Source organism: Salvelinus sp. IW2-2015, linkage group LG36 (assembly GCF_002910315.2).
Source record: "Salvelinus sp. IW2-2015 linkage group LG36, ASM291031v2, whole genome shotgun sequence".
In the NCBI taxonomy this organism is placed as follows: domain Eukaryota; kingdom Metazoa; phylum Chordata; class Actinopteri; order Salmoniformes; family Salmonidae; genus Salvelinus; species Salvelinus sp. IW2-2015.
In genome coordinates, this window is record NC_036875.1 from 19,934,331 (window position 1) to 19,961,094 (window position 26,764).

Genomic DNA, 26,764 nt, shown 5'->3' on the forward strand with positions numbered 1-26,764 from the left:
GAATGGTGCGTTAGAATGCAGTGTGTGAATGGTTAAATGGTGAAGTGTGCTGTTAGAAGCAGTGTGTGAATGGTTAAATGGCGAATGGTGCTGTTAGATTGCCGTGTGTGAATGGTTAAATGGTGAATGGTGCTGTTAGATTGCAGTGTGTGAATGGTTAAATGTGTGAATGGTACTGTTAGAATGCAGTGTTTGAGTGGTTAAATGGTGAATGGTGCTGTTAGAATGCAGTATGTGAATGGTTAAATGGTGAATGCTGCTGTTAGATTGCAGATATGTGTGAATGGTTAAATGGTGAATGGTGCTGTTAGAATGCAGGATGGTGAATGGTGCTGGTAGATTGCAGTGTGTGAAGTGTTAATTGGTGAATGGCGATGTTAGATTGCAGTGTGGAATGTTAAATGGTGAATGGTGCTGTTAGATTGCAGTGTGTGAATGGTTAAATGGTGAATGGTGCTGTTAGAATGCAGTGTGTGAATGGTTAAATGGTTAATGGTGCTGTTAGAATGCAGTGTGTGAATGGTTGAATGGTGCTGTTAGATTGCGGTGTGTGTGAATGGTTAAATGGTGAAGGGTACTGTTAGAATGCAGTGGTGTAATGGTTAAATGGTGAATGGTGCTGTTAGAATGCAGTGTGAGAAATGGTGAATGGTGCTGTTAGATTGCAGTGTGTGAATGGTAATGGTGCTGTTAGAATGCAGTGTGTGAATGGTTAAATGGTGAATGGTGCTATTAGATGGCAGTGTGTGAATGGTGCTGTTAGAATGCTGCTGTGTGAATGGGTTAAATGGTGAATGGTGCTATTAGATTGCAGTGTGTGAATGGTTAAATGGTGGAATGGTACTGTTAGAATGCAGTGTGTGAGAGTTAAATGGTGAATGGTGCTGTTAGGTTGCAGTGTGTGAATGGTTAAATGGTGAATGGTACTGTTAGAATGCAGGTGAGAAATGTTAAATGGTGAATGGTGCTGTAGATGCAGTGTGTGAATGGTTAAATGGTGAATGGTCCTGTTAAAATGCATGTGTGTGAATGGTCAAATGTGTGAATGGTGCTGTTAAATTGCAGTGGTGTGAATGGTTAAATGGTGAATGGTGCTGTTAGAATGCAGTGTGTGAATGGTTAAATGGTGAATGGTCCTGTTAAATGCAGTGTGTGTGAATGGTCAAATGGTGAATGTGCTGTTAATAATTGCAGTGTGTGAATGGTTAAATGGTGAATGGTGCTGTTAGAATGCAGTGTGTGAATGGTTAAATGGTGAATGGTGCTGTTAGAATGTAGTGTGTGAATGGTTAAATGGTGAATGGTGCTGTTAGAATGCAATGTGTGAATAGTTAAATGGGACTAGGGTATTTGAATAAAGCTGGTCAGAATAGAGTCTTTGTCCTGCTGGTCCTGATTAGCTGAGATAAGGTAGGACAGGACGGTAGGCAGGACAGGAGGAGAGGCCATGCTCTGTTAGTGCAGGTAAATGAGGACATAGAAATGAGCCCTGGGCCTTTATTCACAAAGTCTCAGAGTAGGAGTTCTGTTCTAGGATCAATTTGGCATTTCAGACCATAATGAATAAGATAATGGGACCTGTTATTAGATCCTAGCACTCCTACTCTGAGATACTTTGTAAATACAAGCCCAGAGCTGTGATCCCTGTGTACCTGCGCTGACTTGGGTAGGGGGACTAGTATACACATGTCCAGGTATGAGTGTTTCAGGCATATAACTACAATTACAAATACTATGTCTGGTTTCAGATGCAGAGGCAGACCCAGTTTAGCTCATGTAACAGATGACATGAAATGTCATCCTGAGGTAAACACACATGAGTTACATGGGCAGGAATAGGAGAAAATGGTAATGAGCAGGGAGGGTCAGCTTTTGTCCTGTAGTGTAGTAGTTAGAGGAGGTAACCTGAGGTGGGAAGAGGAAGTCAGGGCAGGGTAATGCCTGAGTGACATGCTGCAGGCTATAAATCACCGACAGCCTGAGAGCGAAGAGGGAGGGAGTGTGGGAATGAGAGCAGGAGGGCAGAGGTAAAGAGGTAGGGCGGAGGTAGAGAGAGTGAGGGAGCGACACAGAGGGAATGCAGCAGTCGTACCTGAACTGAGCTGCATGGAACTGGACCTAAAGGAGCGGAGACAGGGATTCTTGGAAGAGGGGAAGGGGAGGGGGGGAACTACAGGAGAGGAGGGGAGAGAGGTGTCAGAACTAGGAGGAGGAAGAGGAGGAAGGGTGTGAGGTAGAGTTGGACTCAGGACTGTCTGTAGAGGGGGAGTTGAGCGGAGTATAGGACAGATGGGGCTAGACTCAGGGGAACGAATAGAGGGACAGCAGGAGGATCATTGGCTTAACATGGAGGGACAGCTAGAGTGTTTACCTGGACGTCAGGGAGAGTTAGAGTTAGGTTTGGACTCAAGGTTGACAGGGGAGAGAGTGGAGGAATCACACATGAAGGAATTATCAGATGTATATTCATGGGAAAAGATGAAGAGAGGGACGGAGATAGATAAAAGGATAGAGGTAGAGGGGGAGAGGGTGGAATCTCGCATATGGATGGAGGGAGAGACTGAGGACAGAAGTATGGAGGAAGAGTTGAAGTTGTGTTTAAGGCCAGTGGAGGAGAAAAGAGGGATGTCTGTTCGTATTTCTCTGGAAGAGGTGGAGAGATACTACCGTTTCTCCCGTTGCTGCTACTGGTTACAAAGTGAGTGTTAGAGCATTGCTCTCTCTCTCTTGCTCTCTCGCTCTCTTTCTCTCTCCCCATCTGTCTTACTTACCATTTCTCTTTCCCTATCTATCTTTCTCATCAACTAAATCTCTCCCTATCTGTCTCGATCCCTCTCTATTTCTGTATTTTATGCGAGGGTTCTATTTTCTCTCCCCCATTTAATGTGAATCCCTCTCTACAGACTGTATTGTTGTTCTGTATTGTAGATGATAATGAAATGGTCGGTTGTATTTTCTGTCCACTGTGGCTATGGAAATCCACTGTTGACATTCAACATTTCCTTTACTATTATCTCAAATTTTTCAATGGGCTGCATTTAAAATCAAGTTAAAGAAATATATATATATAATTATTTTGGTGCAAACGAATACTTTGAGTCATATATATATACACTGCTCAAAAAAATAAAGGGAACACTTAAACAACACAATGTAACTCCAAGTCAATCACACTTCTGTGAAATCAAACTGTCCACTTAGGAAGCAACACTGATTGACAATAAATTTCACATGCTGTTGTGCAAATAGAATAGACAAAAGGTGGAAATTATAGGCAATTAGCAAGACACCCCCAAAAAAGGAGTGATTCTGCAGGTGGCTAAGGACAATCAAAACAAGTAGCACACACATTCAGTATTAGGCATGCTATTGCTTACCTGGCTGATGTTTTGGTCACTTTTGAATGCTGGGGGTGCTCTCACTCTAGTGGTAGCATGAGACAGAGTCTACAACCCAGGTAGTGCAGTTCATCCAGGATGGCACATCAATGCGAGCTGTGGCAAAAAGGTTTGCTGTGTCTGTCAGCGTAGTGTCCAGAGCATGGAGGCGCTACCAGGAGACAGGCCAGTACATCAGGAGACGTGGAGGAGGCCGTAGGAGGGCAACAACCCAGCAGCAGGACCGCTACCTCCGCCTTTGTGCAAGGAGGTGCACTGCCAGCGCCCTGCAAAATGACCTCCAGCAGGCCACAAATGTGCATGTGTCTGCTCAAACGGTCAGAACAGACTCCATGAGGGTGGTATGAGTGCCCGACGTCCACAGGTGGGGGTTGTGCTTACAGCCCAACACCGTGCAGGACGTTTGGCATTTGCCAGAGAACACCAAGATTGGCAAATTCGCCACTGGCGCCCTGTGCTCTTCACAGATGAAAGCAGGTTCACACTGAGCACATGAGCACATGTGACAGACGTGACAGAGTCTGGAGACGCCGTGGAGAACGTTCTGCTGCCTGCAACATCCTCCAGCATGACCGGTTTGGCGATGGGTCAGTCATGGTGTGGGTGGCATTTCTTTGTGGGGCCGCACAGCCTCCATGTGCTCGCCAGAGGTAGCCTGACTGCCATTAGGTACCGAGATGAGATCCTCAGACCCCTTGTGAGACCATATGCTGACACATGCACATTTGTGGCCTGCTGGAGGTCATTTTGCAGGGCTCTGGCAGTGCACCTCCTTGCACAAAGGCGGAGGTAGCGGTCCTGCTGCTGGGTTGTTGCCCTCCTACGGCCTCCTCCACGTCTCCTGATGTACTGGCCTGTCTCCTGGTAGCGCCTCCATGTACTGGACACTACGCTGACAGACACAGCAAACCTTTTTGCCACAGCTCGCATTGATGTGCCATCCTGGATGAACTGCACTACCTGAGCCACTTGTGTGGGTTGTAGACTCCGTCTCATGCTACCACTAGAGTGAAAGCACCGCCAGCATTCAAAAGTGACCAAAACATCAGCCAGGAAGCATAGGAACTGAGAAGTGGTCTGTGGTCACCACCTGCAGAATCACTCCTTTTTTGGGGTTGTCTTGCTAATTGCTATAATTTCCACCTTTTGTCTATTCCATTTGCACAACAGCATGTGAATTTATTGTCAATCAGTGTTGCTTCCTAAGTGGACAGTTTGATTTCACAGAAGTGGATTGACTTGGAGTTACATTGTGTTGTTTAAGTGTTCCCTTTATTTTTTTGAGCAGTGTATATATAGTTGAAGTCGGAAGTTTACATACACTTTGGTTGGAGTCATTAAAACTAGTTTTTTAACCACTCCACAAATTTCTTGTTAACAAACTATAGTTTTGGCAAGTCGGTTAGGACATCTACTTTGTGCATGACACAAGTAAATTCTTCCAACCATTGTTTACAGACAGATTATTTAACTTATAATTCACTGTATCACAATTCCAGTGGTCAGAAGTTTACATACACTAAGTTGACTGTGCCTTTAAACAGCTTGGAAATTTCCAGAAAGTGATGTCATGGCTTTAGAAGCTTCTGATAGGCTAATTGACATCATTTGAGTCAATTGGAGGTGTACCTGTGGATGTATTTCAAGGCCTACCTTCAAACTCCGTGCCTCTTTGCTTGACATCATGGGAAAATCAAAGAAATCAGCCAAGACCTCAGAAAAAAAATTGTAGACCTCCACCCAAATCTGGTTCATCCTTGGAGCAATTTCCAAATGCCCTATGGTACCATGTACTCTGTACAAACAATAGTACACAAGTATAAACACCATGGACCACGCAGCCGTCATACCGCTCAGGAAGGAGACACTTCTGTCTCCTAGAGATGAACGTACTTTGGTGCGAAAAGTGCAAATCAATCCCAGAAACACAGCAAAGGACCTTGTGAAGATGCTGGAGGAAACAGGTACAAAAGTATCTATATCCACAGTAAAACAAGTCCTGTATCGACATAACCTGAGAGGCCGCTCAACAAGGAAGTAGCCACTGCTCCAAAACCACCATAAAAAAAGCCAGACTACGGTTTGCAACCTGCACATGGGGACAAAGATCGTACTTTTTGGAGAAATGTCCTCTGGTCTGATGAAACAAAAATAGAAGTGTTTGGCCATAATGACCATCATTATGTTTGGAGGAAAAAGGGGGKCGCTTGCAAGCCGAAGAACACCATCCCAACCGTGAAGCACGGGGGTGGCAGCCTCATGTTGTGGGTGTGCTTTGCTGCAGGAGGGACTGGTGCACTTCACAAAATAGATGGCATCATGAGAAGGAAAATTATGTGGATATATTGAAGCAACATCTCAAGACATTATTCAGGAAGTTACAGCTTGGGTCTTCCAAATGGACAATGACCCAAGCATACTTCCAAAGGTGTGGCAAAATAGCTTATTAAGGACAACAAAATCAAGGTATTGGAGTGGCCATCACAAAGCCCTGACCTCAATCCCATATAAATTTTGTGGGCAGAACTGAAAAAGCTACAAACCTGACTCAGTTACACCAGCTCTGTTAGGAAGAATGGGCCAAAATTCACCCAACGTATTGTGGGTAGCTTGTGGAAGGCTACCTGCAACGTTTGACCCAAGTTAAACAATTTAAAGGCAATGCTACCAAATACTAATTGAGTGTATGTAAACTTCTGACCCACTGGGAATGTGATGAAAGAAATAAAAGCTGAAATAAATCATTCTCTCTACTATTACTCTGACATTTCACATTCTTAAAATAAAGTGGTTATCCTAACTGATCTAAGACAGGGAATTTTTACTAGGATTAAATGTCAGGAATTGTGAAAAACTGTATTTGGCTAAGGTGTATGTAAATTTCCGACTTCAACTGTACCCCATTCCGAATAGGATGCATAGCTTTTGACCAGAGCCCTATAAGGGGTCAAAAGTGCTGCACTATATGGGTGATAGTGTGTGAGAATACGATTTTGAGACGTAGCCATGGTGCTGTAAAATATCTACACGAGGAAGCCAAAAGAACAGGATKAAGAGAACTGAATATGAATCAGTTTGACTATACAGAAGAGGAACCAGATGCTGTGAAGCAATGGGTTAATTTAAAACTGTGTTGGATGAGCTTCTCTATAGAATCTTTGTCATCATATAGTGAGTTAGCATGGCTGCTCAGGGATTAATAGGATTATATCTTTGGTGTTGGACTGGCAAAGATAAATGTTTTAGAGCTTTAAATTGAGTTCACCTGTTTTATGGCTCTCTGCTTGGTGGATGACCCCATAAGGACTGTATTTCACATCTGGTGTTTACCCAAGGTACTGGTATTTACTCTAGGTAATGAGTTTTTGGTGATGGTGTACAGTAAAATAAGGTTAAAGACTAACAGAAACATGTCTTTCACTCTCAAACACATCATCTACAGGTACAAGACTATGCAGTGCATTCGGAAAGTATTCAGACCTCTTGACTTTTTCCTTTAAAAAAAAAAGTTACAGCCTATAATTCTAAAATCTTTTATTTTTTTATCGTCATTCTATACACAATACCTCATAATGACATAGCGGGGGGGGGGGGGGACATTTTGGGAAATTATTACAAATAAAAAACGGATGCCTTATTTACGTAAGTATTCAGACCCTTTGCTATGAGACTAGACAATTAGCTCCGGTGCATCCTGTTTCCATTGATTATCCTTGATGTTTTTACAACTTGATTGGAGTCCACTGTTGGTAAATTAAATGACTGGACATGATTTGGAAGGCACACACCTGTCTATATGAGGTCGCACAGTTGACAGTGGATGTCAGAAAAAAACCAAAGCCATGAGGTCAAAGGAATTGTCTGTAGAGCTCCGAGACAGGATTGTGTCAAGGCACAGATCTGGGGAAGGGTAATTTCTGCAGCATTGAAGGTCCCCAAGAACGCGTGGCTTCCATCATTCTTAAATGGAAGAAGTTTGGAACCACAAGACCCTTCCTAGTGCTGGACGCCGGCCAAACTGAGCAATCAGGGTAGAAGGGCTTGGTCAGGGAGGTGACCAAAAACCTGATGGTCACTCTGACAGAGCCCAGAGTTCCTTCGTGGGAATGGGGAGAACTTTGCAGAATGACAACCATCTCTGCAGCACTCCACCAATCAGGCCTTTATGGTAGAGTGGCCAGACGGAAGCACTCCTCAGTAAAAGGCACATGACAGCCCGCTTGGATTTTGTCAAAAGTCACCTAAAGACTCTCAGACCATGAGAAACAAGATTCTCTGGTCTGATGAAACCAGTATTGAATTTTTTGGCCTGAATGCCAAGCGTCGTCTGGAGGAAACCTGGTACCATCCCTATGGTGAAGCATGGTGGTGGCAACATCATGCTGTGGGGATGTTTTTCAGCGGCAGAGACTGAGAGTCTAGTCAGGATCGAGGAAAAGATGAACGAAGCAAAGTACAGCGATATCCTTGATGAAAACCTGCACCCATGACTGTGTGGCCACACAGGCCTCCAACTCAATCATTAAGTTTGCAGACGACACAACATTAGTAGGCCTGATTACCAAAATGACAGACAGCTACAGGGAGGAGGTGAGGGCCCTGGGAGAGTGGTGCTAGGAAAGAAACCTCATTCGACGTCAACAAAACAAGGAGCTGATCGTGGCCTTCAGGAAACAGCAGAGGGAGCACGGCCCTATCCACATCGACAGGACCGCAGTGGAGAAGGTGGAAAGCTTCAAGTTCCTCGGCGTACACATCACTGACGATCTGAAATCGTCCACACCACACAGACAGTGTGGTGAAAAAGGCGCAGCAGCGCCTCTTCAACCTCAGAAGACTGAAGAAATTTGGCTTGGCCCTAAACTCACAAACTACCTGTACAGGTGCATCAAAGCTGGGACGAGAGACTGAAGAATTGCTTCTACCCGGTTAGGCAACCCTGCACTATAGAGGCTGCTGCCCTATATACATAGACTTGTGTTCCTTATTAAAGTGCCAGGGATTCCAAGTCACTTTAATAATGTTTAAATAATGCTTACATACTGCTTTACTTATCTCATATACTGTATTTTAGTATGTCACTCCGACATTCCTCATCTAATTTTATATATTTCCATTCTTTTACTTTAGATTTGTGTGTATTGTTGCGAATAGTTTTAGATACTACTGCACTGTCGGGGCTAGGAACAGAAGCATTTCACTACACCGCAATAACATCTGCCAAATGTTGTGTATGTGACCATAAACATTTGATTTGATTTTGAGTGCTCAGGACCTCAGACTGGGTCTAAGGTTCACATTCTTACAGGACAACAACCCCAGCACACAGCCAAGACAACACAGTAGTGGCTTCGGACAAGTCTCTGAACGTCTTGAGTGGCCCGCACAGAGCCACGGACTATGAAATACCGCCATCGAACATCTCGAGAGAGACATGAAAAATTAGCGAATTGAGTGGGGCTAGGGCGACGCTCGCCGGAAGTACAGAACCCCCCAACCTGACAGAGCTTTAGAGGATCTGCAGAGAAGAATGGGAAGAACATCCCCAAATACAGGTGTGCCAGTTAGTACAGCGTTATGAAAAGCGTCATACCAAGGAAGACTGCAGCTGTAATCAACTGCTGAAGGTGCTTCAAACAAAGTACTGAGTAAAGGGTCTGAATACTTATGTAAATGTGATTTTTCTGTTTTTTATTGTAATACATTTGTAAAATAAAATCTAAAAACCTGTTTTGGGCATTTGTCATTATCGGGGTATTATGTGTAGATTGATGAGGGGGAAAACTATGTTATCCATTTTAGAATAAGGCTGTAATGTAACAAACGTAACAAAAATGTAAGGTGCCGAAATGCTTTCCGAATGCACTGTATCTAATGTATGTTATTTGTACCGCCCTCCAAATCCATCTCTAATATACTCAACCGCCTCAAAAACAGCATTTGGCAGAAATCCACTCTTTTTGCGTCACTTGCTATGTCATTTTGACATCATTACTGATACTGGCAGARGTTTCTAGAGGCAGAGAGAAAGGGAGAGGTCCCAGATCTCTAATGGTTTCTGTATCCACAGATAGATTATATTTCTACGTATGTGTCTTTGCTCCTGGTGGGAATCATCAACTGATACACCTGCTGCCAACCACACCCATTGTAAAGGCCCTGAAGGCTTAATAATGTATTGTACTGTGTAGATGAAGGGAAGAGAGAGAGAGGACAAGGAAGAAAGGGAGACGAGGTAAATGGAAAAAATAGAGTGAGGGGAGGAGGAGGGAGAGATGATACCTCTGTSGGATCTGCCAGGAGTGTGATGGGTGTGTGAGAGGGTGCCATGTTCACTGTGTGACTGCCCCTGAGCAGTCGGTGGATGGATGAAAGCTGTTACGTGTGTCTGTGTGTTATTGTCAGCAGCTGCTTGACTAACGCTAAGACTGTCCAATCACCTCAGGGCATAAGTAACCAATATTGCCAGGGAAGAAACCCTATATCACAGAAAGTGACAATCACATGGGTGTATACAGTACTTAGTTAACAAGTTTCAGTCTTGTCAGTTTCCTGCGTAACTTCTGGTGTTCCTGTTCCCCTAGTCTCTACTCTCCTCAGCTCAGGTTGCAGCTTTGAAGTTTCATGATGAAAGGAAGAAGCTTACGTCTCTCTCCAGTGATCAATCGCTTAATACCATCAACATCTGTTAGCAGCCACTGAGCCACACAGTGGACCGAGTCACCTGTCTGGGTGGGGTGATCGGCTCATATAGCAGTAACAGGAACCCTGCTTTAGATCAATAGTAATTACATGTACCCAGTAGAATTTACCCAGAGAAAAAGTAGCTCTGACCTCTGACCTCTCAGCTCTGCTTCCTGTTGGGATAGTGAGATGGAGTGTCTAGACCGAACAGTAGTAGGTGATGGTTCTAGTGGGATCTGTACGGTGTGAGGGAGGTTATAGGTCTCTGAGCTCTACTTATCGTTCCAATGTGTTAGTGTGTTTGGGGTGCTGTGTAGATTCATGTGCTATAGATTAGTATAATCCATCGCCACGACCACCGTGGGTCGCCTGGCCTGCTGTCACCTGCCACCCTAAACACGGGCATATGTGCTGCTCTCTCTGTGATGTCACAAAGCATTATGTGCACATGCACATACAGTACCTTTGTGATGTCACTGAACAGGCTTTTTTAACGAGAGCTGATCTCCACTCAGCGTATAACTGAATACAATTGCACTAGAATTTTTTTATTTTATTATTCTATTGATATTTTTTGTAGGTTTTAGCATTTGCTTGTTAATACCTGTGTTTTGTTAGACATGTTTGATGTAGCAATGTAAGTTGTGTATTTTTGTATTATGAAGAAAAATGTATTAAAAAAAGAATACTTTTCATTATGTCACAGAACTGTTTACCGGTAATCATGTGCTGTTCTCTTTGTGATGTCACCTATCTTATATTTTCAGCATGAGACTCTGCTCTTCTGTGACGTCACAAACCTTTCACATTCTTAACCAAAGCATTCAAGACTGTCTTTATGGTGTCACTTTGTTTACATTTGCATCTAAACGTTTACATTATAATGATGCCTATTTGCTGTGATGTCACCAGCCTAGCATGTTTCTCTGTGATGACAAGGTATGTTGTGTGAGATGTGTCTGTCTGTGATGCTGTCTATAGAGAGGGATGTAATTAGTTCATTGAGCTCATTCATGCGTAGGGAGGAAGGATGTACAATAAACCCCTCCTGTTCTTCACACACAGAGAATTGAGTAGGCTGACCCAGGGAATTATTTCCCCTCTCTCCAGGCAGAGAGGTGTATTAGGCGGTGTTCCATTACACTAGGGGAATATGATAGGACAGTTGAGGGAAAGGACCTACACACCACTCCTCCTTATCCTCTGTCCTGACTTAAAGGATCAGTTCAGCTGTTGTTCCTGATCATTTTTCACTGTGTCATGTGTTCACACTCATGTGACTCCGACACGGGACAATACCACATCAAAGGGAGCATGGATGTGGGCAACGGGGGAGTTCACACAACACATTGGCAGTCTCTCATGCAAACATGGCCATACAGTATCATTCAAATGTTTGGATGCACCTACTTGATGACAGATTTGCACACTCGTGTGCAATGCTGTCAAGGCAATGGGTGGCTACTTTGAAGAATCTCAAATGTYAAATATATTTTGATTTGTTTAACACTTGTTTGATTTACTACATGATTCCATATGTGTTATTCCATAGTTTTGATGTCRTCKCTATTATTCCACAATGTAGAAAATAGTAAAAAATAAAGAGAAACACTTAAATGAGTAGGTGTGTCCAAACGTTTGACTGGTAGTGTATGTGCATGTGGACCTATGCATGACAYATAGACACTCAGCCCAGCTAATCGATGGCTTGCGCCACACAAAAGACACAAGGCGTACACTATAACGCAACCAGCATACTAGAGCATCTATGTGTTTCAATATTTTGCTTCATATTTCAATACATACTGTGTCTAAGTGTGCTTATGTGTATGAAAGAGAGCTCTGTGCAGTGTTACCCTGAGGCCAAGGCTGTCACTTGAAAGGTCCCCTCATGGCCAAACAAAGAACCCTGTTGGGAAAGGGGGGGGGTGAAAATATTTGTGGTGTTTGTATGTAAGGGGAGTGTCTGTAGAGACAGAGTGTGAAACAGACAGTGACAGACATGATAGTGTGTGTTTTAGGATAAGGCTGAAACGACCGTCTACACCATGAGTAGTACCTAGAGGGGGTGAACCTGGCTCAGCATGGCCCTGAACCAAGTGTCCCTGCTCTGCCACGACGTCAGCAACCTGTGGCTGAAGCTCCAGCACAGGACAGGTACTGGTTGGTCTTAATGTCTGTCTTTCGGTTGGTTGGTTGTCTGTCTCTGTCTACCAGTGTACATGTTACTTACAGTAGACGATGGACATTGTTGAAGTGACATGCTGTTTTGGTGCTGTAATAATATTGACGTGGACTGTCTGTGCTGTACTAATGCTGACATGATACTACTGGTTTTGTTTTTGTGAATAATGTAACATGTCAGTTTGGGGCATGTCCGCTCTAACCACTAGGCTACCTGCCGCCCCTAGCATGTGTAGGATGGTCATCTGAATCAAGGTTCGTTTGGCAGCTGGGGTGAAAGAGGAGCGATTACGATAGAGGAAACCAAGTCTAGATGTAACTTTAGCACATACAGTTGAAGTCAGAAGTTTACATACACCTTAGCCAAATACATTTAAACTCAGTTTATCACAATTCCTGACATTTAATCAGAGTAAAAAGTCCCTGTCTTAGGTCAGTTAGGATCACCACTTTATTTTAAGAATGTGAAATGTCAGAATAAGTTAGTTGAGAGAAATTATTTATTTCAGCTTTAATTTTTCATCACATTCCCATTGGGTCAGAAGTTTTACATACACTCAATTAGTATTTGGTAGCATTGCTTTTAAATTGTTTTAACTTGGTCAAACGTTTGGGTAGCCTTCCACAAGCTTCCCACAATAAGGTTGTAATTTTGGCCCATTCCTCTTGACAGAGCTGGAGTAACTCAGTCAGGTTATAGGCTCCTTGCTCGCACACGCCTTTTTCAGTTCTGCCACAAATTTCTGATTAGGATTGAGGTCAGGGCTTTGTGATGGGCCACTCCAATACCTTGACTTTGTTGTCCTTAAGCTATTTTGCCACAACTTTGGAAGTATGCTTGGGGTCATTGTCCATTTGAAAGACCCATTTGCGACCAAGCTGTAAAACTTCCTGACTGATGTTCTTGAATGTTGCTTCAATAATCTTCATCATTTTCCTCCTATGATGACATCTATTTTGTGAAGTGCACCAGTCCCTCCTGCAACAAAGCACCCTCACAACATGATGCTGCCACCCCCGTGCTTCACGGTCGGGATGGTGTTCTTTGGCTTGCAAGCTTCCCCTTTTTCCTCCAAACGTAATGATGGTCATTATGCCAAACAGTTCTATTTTTGTTTCATCAGACCAGAGGACATTTCTCCAAAAAGTACGATCTTTGTCCCCATGTGCAGTTGCAACCGTAGTCTGGCTTTTTATTGGCGGTTTTGGAGCAGTGGCTCTTCCCTGCAGAGCGGCCTTTCATGTTACGTCGATATAGGACTCGTTTTACTGTGGATATAGATACTTTGTACCTGTTTCCTCCAGCATCTTCACAAGGTCCTTTGCTGTTGTCTGGGATTGATTTGCACTTTCGACCAAAGTACGTTAATCTCCAGGAGACAGAACGCGTCTCCCTCCTGAGCGGTATTACGGCTGCGTTGTCCCATTAGTGTTTATACTGTTTACTATTGTTTGTACAGATGAACGTGGTACCTTCAGGCGTTTGGAAATTGCTCCCAAGGATGAACCAGACTACAATGTTTTTTCTGAGGTCTTGGCTGATTTCTTTTGATTACACCTCCAATTGACTCACATTATGTCAATTAGCCTATCAGAAGCTTCTAAAGCCATGACATAATTTTCAGGAATTTTCCAAGCTGTTTAAAGGCACAGTCAACTTAGTGTATGTAAACTTCTGACCCACTGGAATTGCGATTAAGTGAAAGAATCCGTCTGTAAATAATTGTTTGAAAAATTACTTGTCATGCACAAAGTAGATGTCATAACCGACTTGCTAAAACTATAGTTTGTTAACAAGAAATTTGTGGAGTGGTTGAAAAATGAGTTTTAATGACTCCAACCTAAGTGTATGTAAACTTCCGACTTCAACTGTACCAAAACCGCAGGCTGAGAGAAGGACAGTGTACCATCTAGCTATACTCCCAAGTACTTGTATGAGGTGACTACCTCAAGCTCTCAACCCTCAGAGGTAGTAATCACACCTGTGGGGAGAGGGGCATTCTTCTTACAAAACCACATTACCTTTGTTTTGGAGGTGTTCAGAACAAGGTTAAGGGTAGAGAAAGTTTGTTGGACACTAAGAAAGCTTTGTTGTAGAGCATTTAACACAAAATACGGGGAGGGGCCAGCTGAGTATAAGACTGTATCATCTGCATATAAATGGATGAGAGAGCTTCCTACTGCCTGAGCTATGTTGTTGATGTAAATTGAGAAGAGCGTGGTGCCTAGGATCGAGCCTTGGGGTACTCCCTTGGTGACAGACAGTGAATGAGACAGCAGATTTTCTGACTTTATACACTGCACTCTTTGAGAGAGGTAGTTATCAAACCCGGCCAAAGACCCCTCAGAGACACCAATACTCCTTAGCCGCCCCACAAGACGTATCAAAAGCTTTGGCCAAGTCAATAAAAATAGCAGCACAACATTGCCTAGAATCAAGAGCAATGGTGACATCATTGAGGACCTTTAAAGGTTGCAGTGACACATCCATAACCTGAGCGGAAACCAGATTGCATACCCGAGAGAATAGACATCAAGAAAGCCAGTCAGTTGACTATTGACAAGTTTTTCCAACACTTTTGATAAACAGGGCAAAATAGAAATAGGCCTATAACAGTTAGAGTCAGCATGATCTCCCACTTTAAATAAAGGATGAACCGTGGCTGCCTTCCAAGCAATGGGAACCTCCCCAGAAAGGAGAGACAGGTTAAAAAGGTTGGCGATAGGCTTGGRGATGATAGGYYCAGCAACCTTAAAGAAGAAAGGGTCTAAACCATCTGACCCAGATGTTTTTTGGGGGTCAAGTTTAAGGAGCTCCTTTAGCACCTCGGGCTCAGTGACCACCTGCAGGCAGAAACTTTGTAGTGGGGCGTTGGAAAAGAAGGAGAAGCACCACGGATAGTCACATTAGAAGGGGTGGGAGATGAGGAAKTGTTGGACAGGCAAGGAGGCATGTCTGAGTCAAATAGGAATCCTGACTTAATTAAGTGGTGATTTAAGAGCTCAGCCATTTGCTTCTTGTCAGTAACAACCACATCGTCAACATTAAGGGACATGGGCAGCTGTGAGGAGGAGGGTTTGTGTTGACATAGTGTTGAAGTGACAGGAACACACCCAGGAAGCTCAGAGAAAAGTGAATATTACTCTCTGTAGATCATCCCTTTAGCTCACTGGAGAAGAAGGGATGTGATGAAGGGAGATGGAGAGACAGACGTGCTCCTAGACATTCTCTACTTCAGAACATTTTACTGTGAGAGTGTTGTGTAACAGCACTGCTCCTTTACCTTTAAACTGATGTCCTGTCCCGAAAGGAAGGCTTGGTCACTGAATAATTCAAGAGACGAGAGAGTGGTTATCCCTGGTTAGTGGTCTGACATGACATCATTGAGATAAACAGTGTTGTGGCCCTAGAAAGTCTGCCAGGCTGGTTTCTAATGTTACATTTACATTTTAGTAATTTAAGAGTTAGCGTCTGCTGAATACCTCTATCTGTGTCTGTGGTCTGTATCTGTGTCTGTGTCTGTATCTGTGTCTGTGTCTCTATCTGTGTCTGTGGTCTGTGTGTGTGTGTGTAATATAATCCTATAGTGTAGAGCATCACTGTGGCTTTCTGTTCCATCGATCTGTTGTGCTCTGTACTGTTAGGCCCTCAGTCTCAACAGTAGGACTTTTGCCAGACTCCCACAGTATTGGCACTACCTGCATAAAGAGAACTGCTTGATCCCACTGTATAACTACCTATATGTAGCTGTTTAGAAATGGATGCAGATGAACCTATTTTTGTGACTGGCTGGGAGCATGGGAGTATTGTATGTTCTGTATGTAACCATCTTGTTTGAGTTTCTAGGATCCATGCTATTAATGTATGTCATCCAGGGACAGGATGTGAACACACATACGCACAGGCACACTTTATTGTAATAATAAAGAGATCTGGTAGCATAATACTCTATCAATTATTTATTTATATATTATACAGTTGCACCAAGCCTTCACAGCAAAGTCAGCACAAATACAGTATAATCCACCTCACTCTAAGGATTATACTGTATTTGTGCTGACTTTGCTGTGAGGGTTTGGGGTTGAATCGGTATCAATGATTTACCAGAAGACAGTTGAGCTGAACTATTGACCAGGAGTCTCTAGTCTCTGTAACTGTGTACAAATAGCTCTAGTTTGGGAGACTGGCCCATGTCAAGTAAGTATGCTAGTAGGTTGCAACTGTATAATATATAAATAAATAATTGATAGAGTATTATGCTACCAGATCTCTTTATTATTACAAATGGACAATAGAAATATTAGCCAACAGCTATGCATATCCTGTGAACTGGACATATACAGTATATTAGTTATAGAGGCAGTACACACCTTCAGGTACTACAGAACAATAACGATACCAGTGGAGGCTGCTGATGGTAGGACGGCTCATAATAATGGCTGGAACGGAGTAAATGGAATGCCATCAAACCATGTGTTTTGTATTTGATACCATTCCACTGATGCCGCTCCAGCCGTTACCACAAGCCTGTCCTCCTCAAATAAGCTGCCACCAACCTCCTGTGATTGACAGAAGTCTGTTCCGCTTTTAGGAAATTGCATTTCTAGGTAGAAATATGCTGACTGAAGAATGGGTGATTTGGGGCTGTGTCAGTGTCTCTGAACTACTTTTGTTCCTGTGTACCAGCAATGTTTACGAACCTACTGTAGCTATTCCTCCCTGCTGACCTGGGCCTCTGAGTCAAAGCAGCCTGTTTTGTCACCCCATCTCCACCTTCACTACCTGGCTGGGGCTTGCCTGGCTGGGGCTTGCCTGGCTGGGGCTTGCCTGGCTGGGGCTTGCCTGGCTGGGGCTTGCCTGGCTGGGGCTACCTGGCTGGGGCTTGCCTGGCTGGGGCTTGCCTGGCTGGGGTGCCTGGCTCGGTGGTGCTTTGCCCTGCGCGCTGGGGCTTGCCTGGCTGGGGCTACCTGGCTGGGGCTTGCCTGGCTGGGGCTTGCCTGGCTGAGGCTTGCCTGGCTGGGGCTGCTGGCTGGGCGCTACCTGGACCTGGGGCTGCCTGGCTGGGGCTACCTGGCTGGGGCTTGCCTGGCTGGGGCTACCTGGCTGGGGCTTGCCTGGCTGGGGCTACCTGGCTGGGGCTACCTGGCTGGGGCTTGCTTGGCTGGGGCTTGCCTGGCTGGGGCTGCCTGGCTGGGGCTTGCCTGGCTGGGGCTACCTGGCTTGTTTCATTAATGGTGGGTCAGGATCCAAAGCATTTGTAGCATTCTGCTCTCTGGTCTGCATTTCAGATTATTATTTGTTCACTATTCTGCACGTCTATACTGCTCAGACTACATGCTGTAATAACTTAATGTTCTGTTTTTGTGTGAGTATGTCTAGCTCTTTTATACTTTTGCGATGGTTCTTTCATTCAATGCAATATGTTTTGTCCTGACTGTGACTCTGACTGTGTTGTTGCTCTGCTGTTCCTCCAGATGAGATCATGCAGCAGGAGAGCAGTCCCCTCTGTGCCATCGACATCACCCCTGACCTCAGGAAGCAGTTTGCCTACCTCTCAGGTAACACTTCCTGTCTATGTCTCTGCCTGTCTGCTTGCCATAATACAGATGTCTGCTATAACAGGACTYTACTGTTCCTCTACCTGATATAGTTCAGATGAACTGTCTGCTTCACCCCTCAGATTTGCCATTCAAATTTCTCCTCTCCTGTTTTCCTGCTCATAATTTTCTTATCAATGTTAGTCCGGTTACTGTACACTGGGGCCCATTTTCTTCACGACTCTGTGTTTGTTTAGTGTGTATTTACATATGTGTTTATCAGTTTCTGTTGCGTATAAGCCAAATATAGAGTTTCTGTTTTTCCAGTTGTCTTGTCAATTCAGTGTGTCTGTACTGCATGCATAGTAGAAGCTTACAGAAATCAACTAGGCTTGTGAGCAGACTTCCACAAATGTTACTTAATTGAAAAACAAAAAGGATAATATAACGGATATTATTGTGGCATTGATTCCTTCACCACTGTATTCACCTCATTGAATAGATACCCCCAACACACACACACACACTTTGCCCCCTCTCTGTCCCCCTCTATGTTCTGCATGGAAGGTCACCTTGGAGACTGTTCTCTGCCTGTCGGCGTCCATTTTGCGGAGAGCTTGCTGCTTCTCAGATGCAGGAGAGTCAAAACAGACAGTGAAACGATGACCGAGCATTTGCTGTTTCTAGGGTGATAATAGAAGAAGGAAAAGCAGACAGATTGATATTCTCATCACATGGGCTAATAGTACAGCTGCTCACAGGCATGTGTGTTTGTGTGACTATTTCCCCCATTTTCTAAGTGTATGTCGGTGTGTGTTTAAATACTGCAGAAGATACCCTTCTTTCTCGCCCTCCTCTCTCTCTTTCTCGCCGTGTCTGTTGCTTTCTTTCTCTCTCACTTTACCCTATCGCCTTATCAAACAGTCTGGTTTGCCAGTTCCACTGGCGCCCTCTTGTGGTAATCCTTGTTGAAGTCGTGTCAAGCAAATTACAAAGGAATGTGACTGAGTCGTCTCAGTTCCAGTGAACTCTCTGTTCTTAACTCTTCTATGTCTCTTTCCCAGGGGGCCGAGGGCAGAACAGCAGCCCCATCATTGTGTTCCCAGAGTTCCCTGCATTCGGAGAAATCCAGGAGAGGGAGTTCCACAACGTGCTCACATACCTGACCAGCATCCCCAGGTGAGATTCTACATACCACACACACACCATTGCTTCTTCAGACACTCCCTGTGTCCGAGCTCCCTACATGTATTATTCCCATGGTAACCAGTCAGATCAGTCTATTTTACAGGAAGGAAACTAAGGAGAGGCAGATGAATATTGAACATGCTAGGAGGAATTTAGGAGAAATCAGATGAATGTAGAATTTGGTAACATCGTAGCGTAGAAAGAGGTTTGGGGTGGAGGGGGGCAACAATGCAAATAGTCTGGGTAGCCATTTGATTACCTGTTCAGGAGTCTTATGGCTTGGGGGTAAAAACTGTTGAGAAGCCTTTTTGTCCTAGACTTGGCACTCCGGTACCGCTTGCCATGCGGTAGTAGAAACTTTTGAGGATCTCAGGACCCATGCCAAATCTTTTTAGTTTCCTGGGGGGGAATATGCTTTGTCGTGCCCTCTTCACGACTGCCTTGGTGTGTTTGGACCATTCTAGTTTGTTGTTGATGTGTACACCGAGGAACTTGAAGCTCTCAACCTGCTCCAATACAGCCCCGTTGATGAGAATGGGGGTGTGCTCGGTCCWCCTTTTCATGTAGTCCACAATCATCTCCTTAGTCTTGGCTACGTTGAGGGATAGGTTGTTATTCTGGCACCACACGGCCAGGTCTCTGACCTCCTCCCTATAGGCTGTTTCGTTGTTTTCTGTGATTAGGCCTACCACTGTTGTGTCGTCTGCAAACTTAATGATGGCGTTGGAGTCGTGCCTGGCCATGCAGTCGTGGGGGAACAGGGAGTACAGGAGGGGACTGAGCACGCACCCCTGTGGAGCTCCAGTGTTGAGGATCAGCGTGGCAGATGTGTTGCTACCTACCCTCACCACCTGGGGGCGGCCCGTCAAGAAGTCCAGGATCCAGTTGCAGAGGGAGGTGTTTAGTCCCAGGATCCTTAGCTTAGTGATGAGCTTTGAGGGTACTATGGTGTTGAATGCTGAAAACAGACACGTTAAAAGATTCTGGTACCATAAACTTCCTTGTTCACCATACAACAGGGAGTAGGAAACCCTGTTCCTGGAGTGCTGCAGGCACTTCATGTTTTAACTGACCTGGAAGACCAATTGTGTTGAATTTAGGCAATCCCTAAACTGATCACTTGGCTCAGTTGGTCAGGTTTGGCGCCTAGTTGGAACAAAATCCTGCAGTACCTGCAGCACTCCAGGAACAGGGTTTCCTACCCTTGCCATACAACATTGTTTATCTTGTAGGTTCAGCTCATGGTATACCACATATTTTCAGTGCAAACCAAGTGTGTTATCCTCAGCTCTTATTGACTGCTGTATAGAAATAGCCAGCAGGTGTCACTAGAGGCTCATATGCACTGCATGCTGCTTGAGGTAGAACCCTTTAACCACTGATCTCCACCCTCCCCCAATCCTAACCTCAACCATTGGGAGGTATTGTAAACATCTGACCCTGTCTCAGTGGTTAGGGGCATTCTCTACCTACACTGGTTAAAAAAGGTCATGGTTTCTGTCTTCTTAGTCTTGTGTTTAGTGTGTCAGTGAGAGTGTTGGGTAAATGGATGTGTCTGGGCTGTCCCCTGTAGTGATCTCTTAGTAGAGAGGGAGGAGTGGAGATCTCAATGCACTCTCCTAATTAGCTGGCCAATGCAATAACCCCAGCCTGTAATCATATTACTGCAGAATGTCTTTGTGTACTGAGAGACTGGTGATGGGGGAGGGGGGAGAATAAATGACCCCCCCCCCCCCCCCCCCCCATCTTCTCAATATTACATTTAAGTATCCACCTCACAGGGATTTCTGTCATCCTTTCCCTCTTTTTTTCCCCGTCTTCCTTTTCTCCTCTCATCCTTTGCCCCATTCTCTCTCTTTCTCCAGCTCCCCTTCCTTCCTTGTATAGCTATTTTCTCACTCATTCTTCTCTTCCTCACTCCATCCTTGTCCGTTGAGGCATGTAGTGGGTCTAAAATAGAAACTACAGTGGTCCTGACTGTTTAAGTTTGAATAACGCATGCAGATAGCTGAGCTGCAGTACATGCGTGTGAATACACCAGCCAACAGAGAAGCTCTTACACCTACTCCTGCACCTAATGGTGGCATACAGGGTTGAAACCACTTACACACCCGGTCCACATATTCACATCACATTCTAAACTGGTGTAGAAGAGCTGTGTTGCAACCCCTGCATGGCTTCCGTCCTGTGACTCTTTGAGGTCACTGCTGACATCACAACCTTACAAAAAGTCAAAGTTGAGCTGACAGAGAGGGCCTGAGGCTAAAGCTGCTCAGAGCAGACGGACAGATGTCCAGGAATTCCTCAGGGCGATTTTGTGTGTGTGTGTGTGTGTGTGTGTGTGTGTGTCTTGACCTTGAATACAGAACTATTCCATATGTTCCACTTCAATTTCAACCAGAATACATTTTGATAAATATATATATTCATGAAAATAATTTCAAAATTAAGGTTTTTGGAGGGGGACTGCGGGTGCATAAAATTCCACAGTTTCAAATTCCTTTTGAAGGCATTCCCAATTTTGAGGTAATTTTCCTGTTCCTGGTCTGCCGATGAGGCATGGAATTTATCCGTATCCTAATCCCTTTTTCGCCTCCGGTGGGAAAAGCCTGTTTACGCTGCGGATCGCCAAACACTCACTAAATTAATTAGCAGCCTGTGTCCTTGGGCAGGCCAGGTTTCTCTCTCGCTCTTGCTCTCTCCAATTCTCTCTGGGTCTAGTTCAGAGTGGCTGCAGGTTGAGGTAGAACCTTGACAGGAGGATTTGAGAGTGACTGAAACTTGAAGAGCTCTTTTAAGAGCTTTTTTTAATCTGTTTTTAATTTGATTTACAGCCTGCCTGGCTTCAGGCAGTTAGAAGGGGTGGAGTATGGCATAGAGGGGGAGCGTAGGGTGTGTGTGTGTGTGTGCTTGTGCGCACCTGTGCAGAATTGTGTGTTAAGCAATCCCATTCCACAACAACGCTAGCAGGGGTTCCACCAGCATCAGACAACCGCCGCAAGAAATCAAATTATTTASACTCCTTCACAAATCAATTATAAACTCCACCATGAATATTTAAATTAATCTAATTTTACATTCATTATTGCTCAATATGTTTCTATGTCCATTCAGCTGTGCGAGTGTGTGTTGCAGAAACTGCTTGTATGGCAGAAACAATCAAATCCTAGAAGTGGTGAATCAATTCCTCTGTGTATAGATCACACTTTCTGGCAATTTTTTATCTGAACCCTGAAACTGTACATACTTTTGTATAGTGAATGTGAACACCCCTTCAAATTAGTGGATCGGCTATTTCCGCCACACCCYWTGCTGACAGGTGTATAAAATCGAGGACACCGCCATGCAATCTCCATCGACAAACATTGTCAGTAGAATGGGCTTACTGAAGAGCTCAGTGACTTACAACGTGGCAGCGTCATAGGATGCCACCTTTACAACAAGTTATGTTTGTCAAATTTCTGCCCTGCTAGAGCTTCCCCGGTCAACTGTAAGTGCTGTTATTGTGAAGTGGAAAGGTCTAGAAGCAACAACGGCTCAGCCGAGAAGTGGTTGTCAGGTAAAAATTGTCTGTCCTCGGTTCCAACAGTCACTACCAAGTTCCAAACTGCCTCTGGAAGCAACGTCAGCACAAGAACTGTCATCAGGAGCTTCATGCAATGGGTTTCCATGGCCGAGCAATCACACACAAGCCTAAGATCACCATGCACAATGCCAAGCATTGGCTGGAGTGGTGTAAAGCTCGCCGCCATTGGACTCTGGAATAGCCGAAACACGTTCTCTGGGAATTATTAATATTTATTTTTTATTTAACTAGGCAAGTTAGTTAAGGACAAATTCTTCTTTGCAATGAAGGCCTACCCTGGCCAAACCCGGACGATTCTGGGCCAATTGTGCACCGCCCTATGGGATTCCCAATCACGGCCGGATGTGATACAGCCTGGATTCAAGGCAGGGACTGTAGTGACGCCTCTTGCATTGAGATGCAGTGCCTTAGACCGCTGTGCCACTCGGGATGGTGAATCGCAATGCACCATCTGACAGTCCGATGGACGAATCTAAGTTTGGCGGATGCCAGGAGAACGCTACCTGCCCCAATGCATAGTGCCAACTGTAAAGTTTGGTGGAGGAGGAATAATGGTTTGGGGCTGTTTTTCATGGTTCAGGCTAGGCCCTTTAGTTCCAGTCAAGGGAAATCGTAATGCTATAGCATACAATGGCATTCTAGATGATTCTGTGCTTCCAACTTTGTGGCAACAGTTTGGGGAAGGCCCTTTCCTGTTTCAGCATGGCAATGCCCCCGTGCACAAAGCAAGGTCCATACATAAATGGTTTGTCGGGAACGGTGTGGAAGAACTTGACTGGCCTGCACAGAGCCCTGACCTCAACCCCATCGAAAACCTTTGGGAGGAATTGGAACACCGACTGCGAGCCAGGCCTAATTGCCCAACATCAGTGCCCGACCTCACTAATGCTCTTGTGGCTGAATGGAAGCAAGTCCCCTCAGCAATGTTCCAACATCTAGTGGAAAGCCTTCACAGAAGAGTGGAGACTGTTAGAGCAGCAAAGGGGAGGCCAATTCCATATTAATGGCCATCATTTTTGGAATGAGATGTTCGACGAGCAGGTGTCCACATACTTTTGGCCACACTTGTGTATGTGATTCTTTCTGTTCTGAGACTAAGTAGCAAGCCTAGTTTATCACATAATCTATACTCTCTCTCTATGCCTGACTTTCCCTCCTCTCTCTCTCTCTCCCCCTCCTCTCTTCCTCTCATACTGTCTTTCAGTATAAATCACTAAACCAGTTCAGTCCTCATAAAGGTCCCAGTACTAGACCATCTCTCTTCCTTTTCTCTCTCCTTCTTTTTCATCCTTCCCTCCTCCTCCATCCCTCTCTCTCCCCTCCTCCTTCTCTGCTGCTAAAAAAGAACCGGTCTGCTCTTTTGAACGCTTGAGCAGGTGGGAAGGAGGGAGAGAATGCAGCTCCCCTCCTCTCCATCAGCCCATCCCCTCCCTCACATCCCCAGGTCTGCTGACTGGCCCCCGGGGCTGTCTGTCACCCCTTAGCCAGGCTGGGATTGGCTAGTGGCACGGCAGTTCCTGGCACGTCATTGGTTGATCAGTGCAGTGGCGGTGGCTGGTTTCTGTGACTGTCTTGCTCTCCCTCCAACACAACACAGCACCACACACACAGAAACACAGGCAGATCTGACTCTCAGGCATCTATTTTCCTATCTTCTCTACTGTTTTCAGTTTCAATATGGAATTATTTATCCCTTTTTCTCTATTGGAGGATTTGGAATAGCAGAGTTGTTGTCGTGTGAGGAGGAGTGGAGACATTCTGTTCATCAGTTTGCTGTGACCAGGCAGTGTTTGTGTGTTTTGCTGCTGAGGTGTGAGTATTTGTGTCACCTCTAAAAGGTGTGTATAGTTGATTCTTCTGACTGGCTACATGTGGGATTGACTTTGATTCCTCTACCTGAACCCCTCTCATAAGACTACAGCGGGTAACAGTGAGAGAGGCGGTTGGCTGGTCTTACAACTCTTTATCTTTCTCTGTGCGGATTGGACCAGTATCTTGAAGGTGTGTATAGTTGAACAACCTCGCATCCCCCTCTCACTGTGGACTAGGACAGGGTTTTTGAAGCATCTTTACCTTGCCTGTACATAAGTGCACCAAGCTGAGGGTAGGTCTTTACTCAGGCCTGACAGATACATTTTTACATTTAACATTTTAATATTTAGCAGACGCTCTTTTCCAGAGATACTTACAGTAGAGTGTATACATTTCAGACTTTTTGTACTTGTACCCCAGTGGGAATTGAACCCACAACCCTGGCATTGCAAGCGCTATGCTCTACCAACTGAGCCACATGGGACATCCAGTATAGACATACTAGTGACACTTTCATCTCTATCCTCTCTCACCATTGTGGTTCCCTGTTCATTTATTCTCTGGTCATATCCAGTCACTGTGGTCCTACTGAACCTTGTTCCCCTCTCTCCAGTCTCCATCTGCGGTCTTGTTATGGTCATGTGTGCAGTGGTGTCAGGTGTTAGTGGTTGTGTTGACCGGGATCCCATCTCTTTTTTCCAGTCTGTCTGCGGCAGGAGTGGGTTTTATCCTGGTCATTGACCGGCGGCAGGACCGATGGGCTGCCGTCAAGGGGACCCTGCTCCGCATTGCAGTAAGTAACCAAGCGCGTGTGTGTGTCTGGCTCTATACGGGGGAGTCTGTCTTTTGTGTCTATGCATCTGTGTGTGTGAAATACATTTCTTTAATCACGTGTTGAGTGGAGCACCAGTTTTGTGAGGCCTCATCCTTACACTGTCAGCCCGAGGACAGAGGGGGTTTGGCAGACAAGAGGTGTCAGAACAACCCCTCCTCTTCAGAGCTCCACATCTGTGCCACAAAGTAGGGATTGATATCACAACTGCCCTAGGGGGCAGATATGAATTACCCCCCCACCTACACATACACACACACAGGCAGCAGCCGATTCAGCCCTGTTACTCCCCTGCCGTGGGGGCAGAATAAACAGCCAAAACAAAGAGGACAAGAGAGATGAGAGATGTGTTCTCCCCACATTACAACAAAGCATGCTGGAAGGATATGACAATGAGTGTCTTCACTGTAAACCATGTTTTGATAAATACTGTATAGAAAATGTGTAGATTAACTCACTCTATAGGAAAAACACTGACACTGACTTTAATGGATAAAGATGGAAAGAAATATTAGGTCTGTGTGTGTTTCCCATGCTGTGGTAGTGATGAGGTAGCTGTTGTATCTCTCTCCGGCCCCACTAAACTCTCTCTCCTCATTTCACTCTCTTTGTTTCAGCTACTATCTCTTTGTTCACATCTTCCTTCATCCCTTCTCTCTCTCTTCATTTTATTTATGCCACTTTACAGAGATAGTTTATCTTCATTTGACCAGTTTCTCAGAGCAGGAAAAAATTCCTGCAGCAACAAAAATGTGAATTATTATTATGTGGATTGTAAATAAAGAGCGACAGCCTTTCGTTATTTAGTCTCATGCTAGTGACCATGACTGAATTCAAATGTGAGTTGGTATCGGGGTGTGGTTTGATGTGGGTGTCTGTGTGTGTTCACAGGTGGTAAAAGTTAGCCAAATTATTTAGGCAATTCGCTTCAGCCGGTGTGGCAAAGTTGGTTTGACTTTGGATAGCCTATCTCTGGGTATAGTTAGGGACCGTCAATAAATAACAAAATGTAAACGGTACAATATTTTCATGTTGCACATATTTTAGTTGTCTCATTAAATGCTTTCAATATTTGTATATGAATTTCTACAATTTATAGTTGGTTTGAGGTTTTTAAGTCATTGAAATTTGGAGCTATTGACCTTTTAAAATATTGTTCCATATACATTGTTTAATTTACTGATGGTCCCTAACTAGCCCCATAGGGAAATCAAATGTCACACCAAATTGACCATGGGCATTACAATCGTGGCGTGTGCAGCTGCGCTCCGAATTGATCATTACTTGGGTGCTGCCAGGTGTGGGCATGTGGGCAGGATTAAAATAAACCCAACCTAGGAAAACTGTTACGGTATCCTTCATTCTGTTATGGGAACCCTTCATTCTGTTACGGTACCTTTCATTCTGTTACGGTACCCTTCATTCTGTTACGGTACCCTTCATTCTGTTACGGTACCCTTCATTCTGTTACGGTTACCCTTCATTCTGTTACGTACCCCTTCATACTGTTACGGAACCCTTCATTCTGTTACGTTACCCTTC

At 44.7% G+C, this 26,764-nt stretch overlaps 1 protein-coding gene across 6 annotated transcripts in view; it reads left to right on the forward strand.

Annotated features, from left to right (window-relative positions):
• Nucleotides 1–26,764, forward strand: part of LOC111959465 (guanine nucleotide exchange factor DBS) — a 59,719-nt gene that overhangs the window by 9,945 nt on the left and 23,010 nt on the right. For 3 of the 6 annotated variants that reach the window (XM_023981035.2, XM_023981041.3, XM_023981043.2), the window contains exons 1-4: nucleotides 2,029–2,698; nucleotides 17,742–17,825; nucleotides 18,869–18,983; nucleotides 25,093–25,183. In XM_023981035.2, the coding sequence (XP_023836803.1) occupies nucleotides 2,290–2,698; nucleotides 17,742–17,825; nucleotides 18,869–18,983; nucleotides 25,093–25,183 (699 nt within the window). In that variant the 5' untranslated portion in view covers nucleotides 2,029–2,289. Of the gene's footprint in view, nucleotides 1–2,028; nucleotides 2,699–12,019; nucleotides 12,240–17,741; nucleotides 17,826–18,868; nucleotides 18,984–25,092; nucleotides 25,184–26,764 lie in introns of those variants that run through there. The other 3 variants (XM_023981048.2, XM_023981049.2, XM_070437722.1) reach the window with 2 other exon arrangements.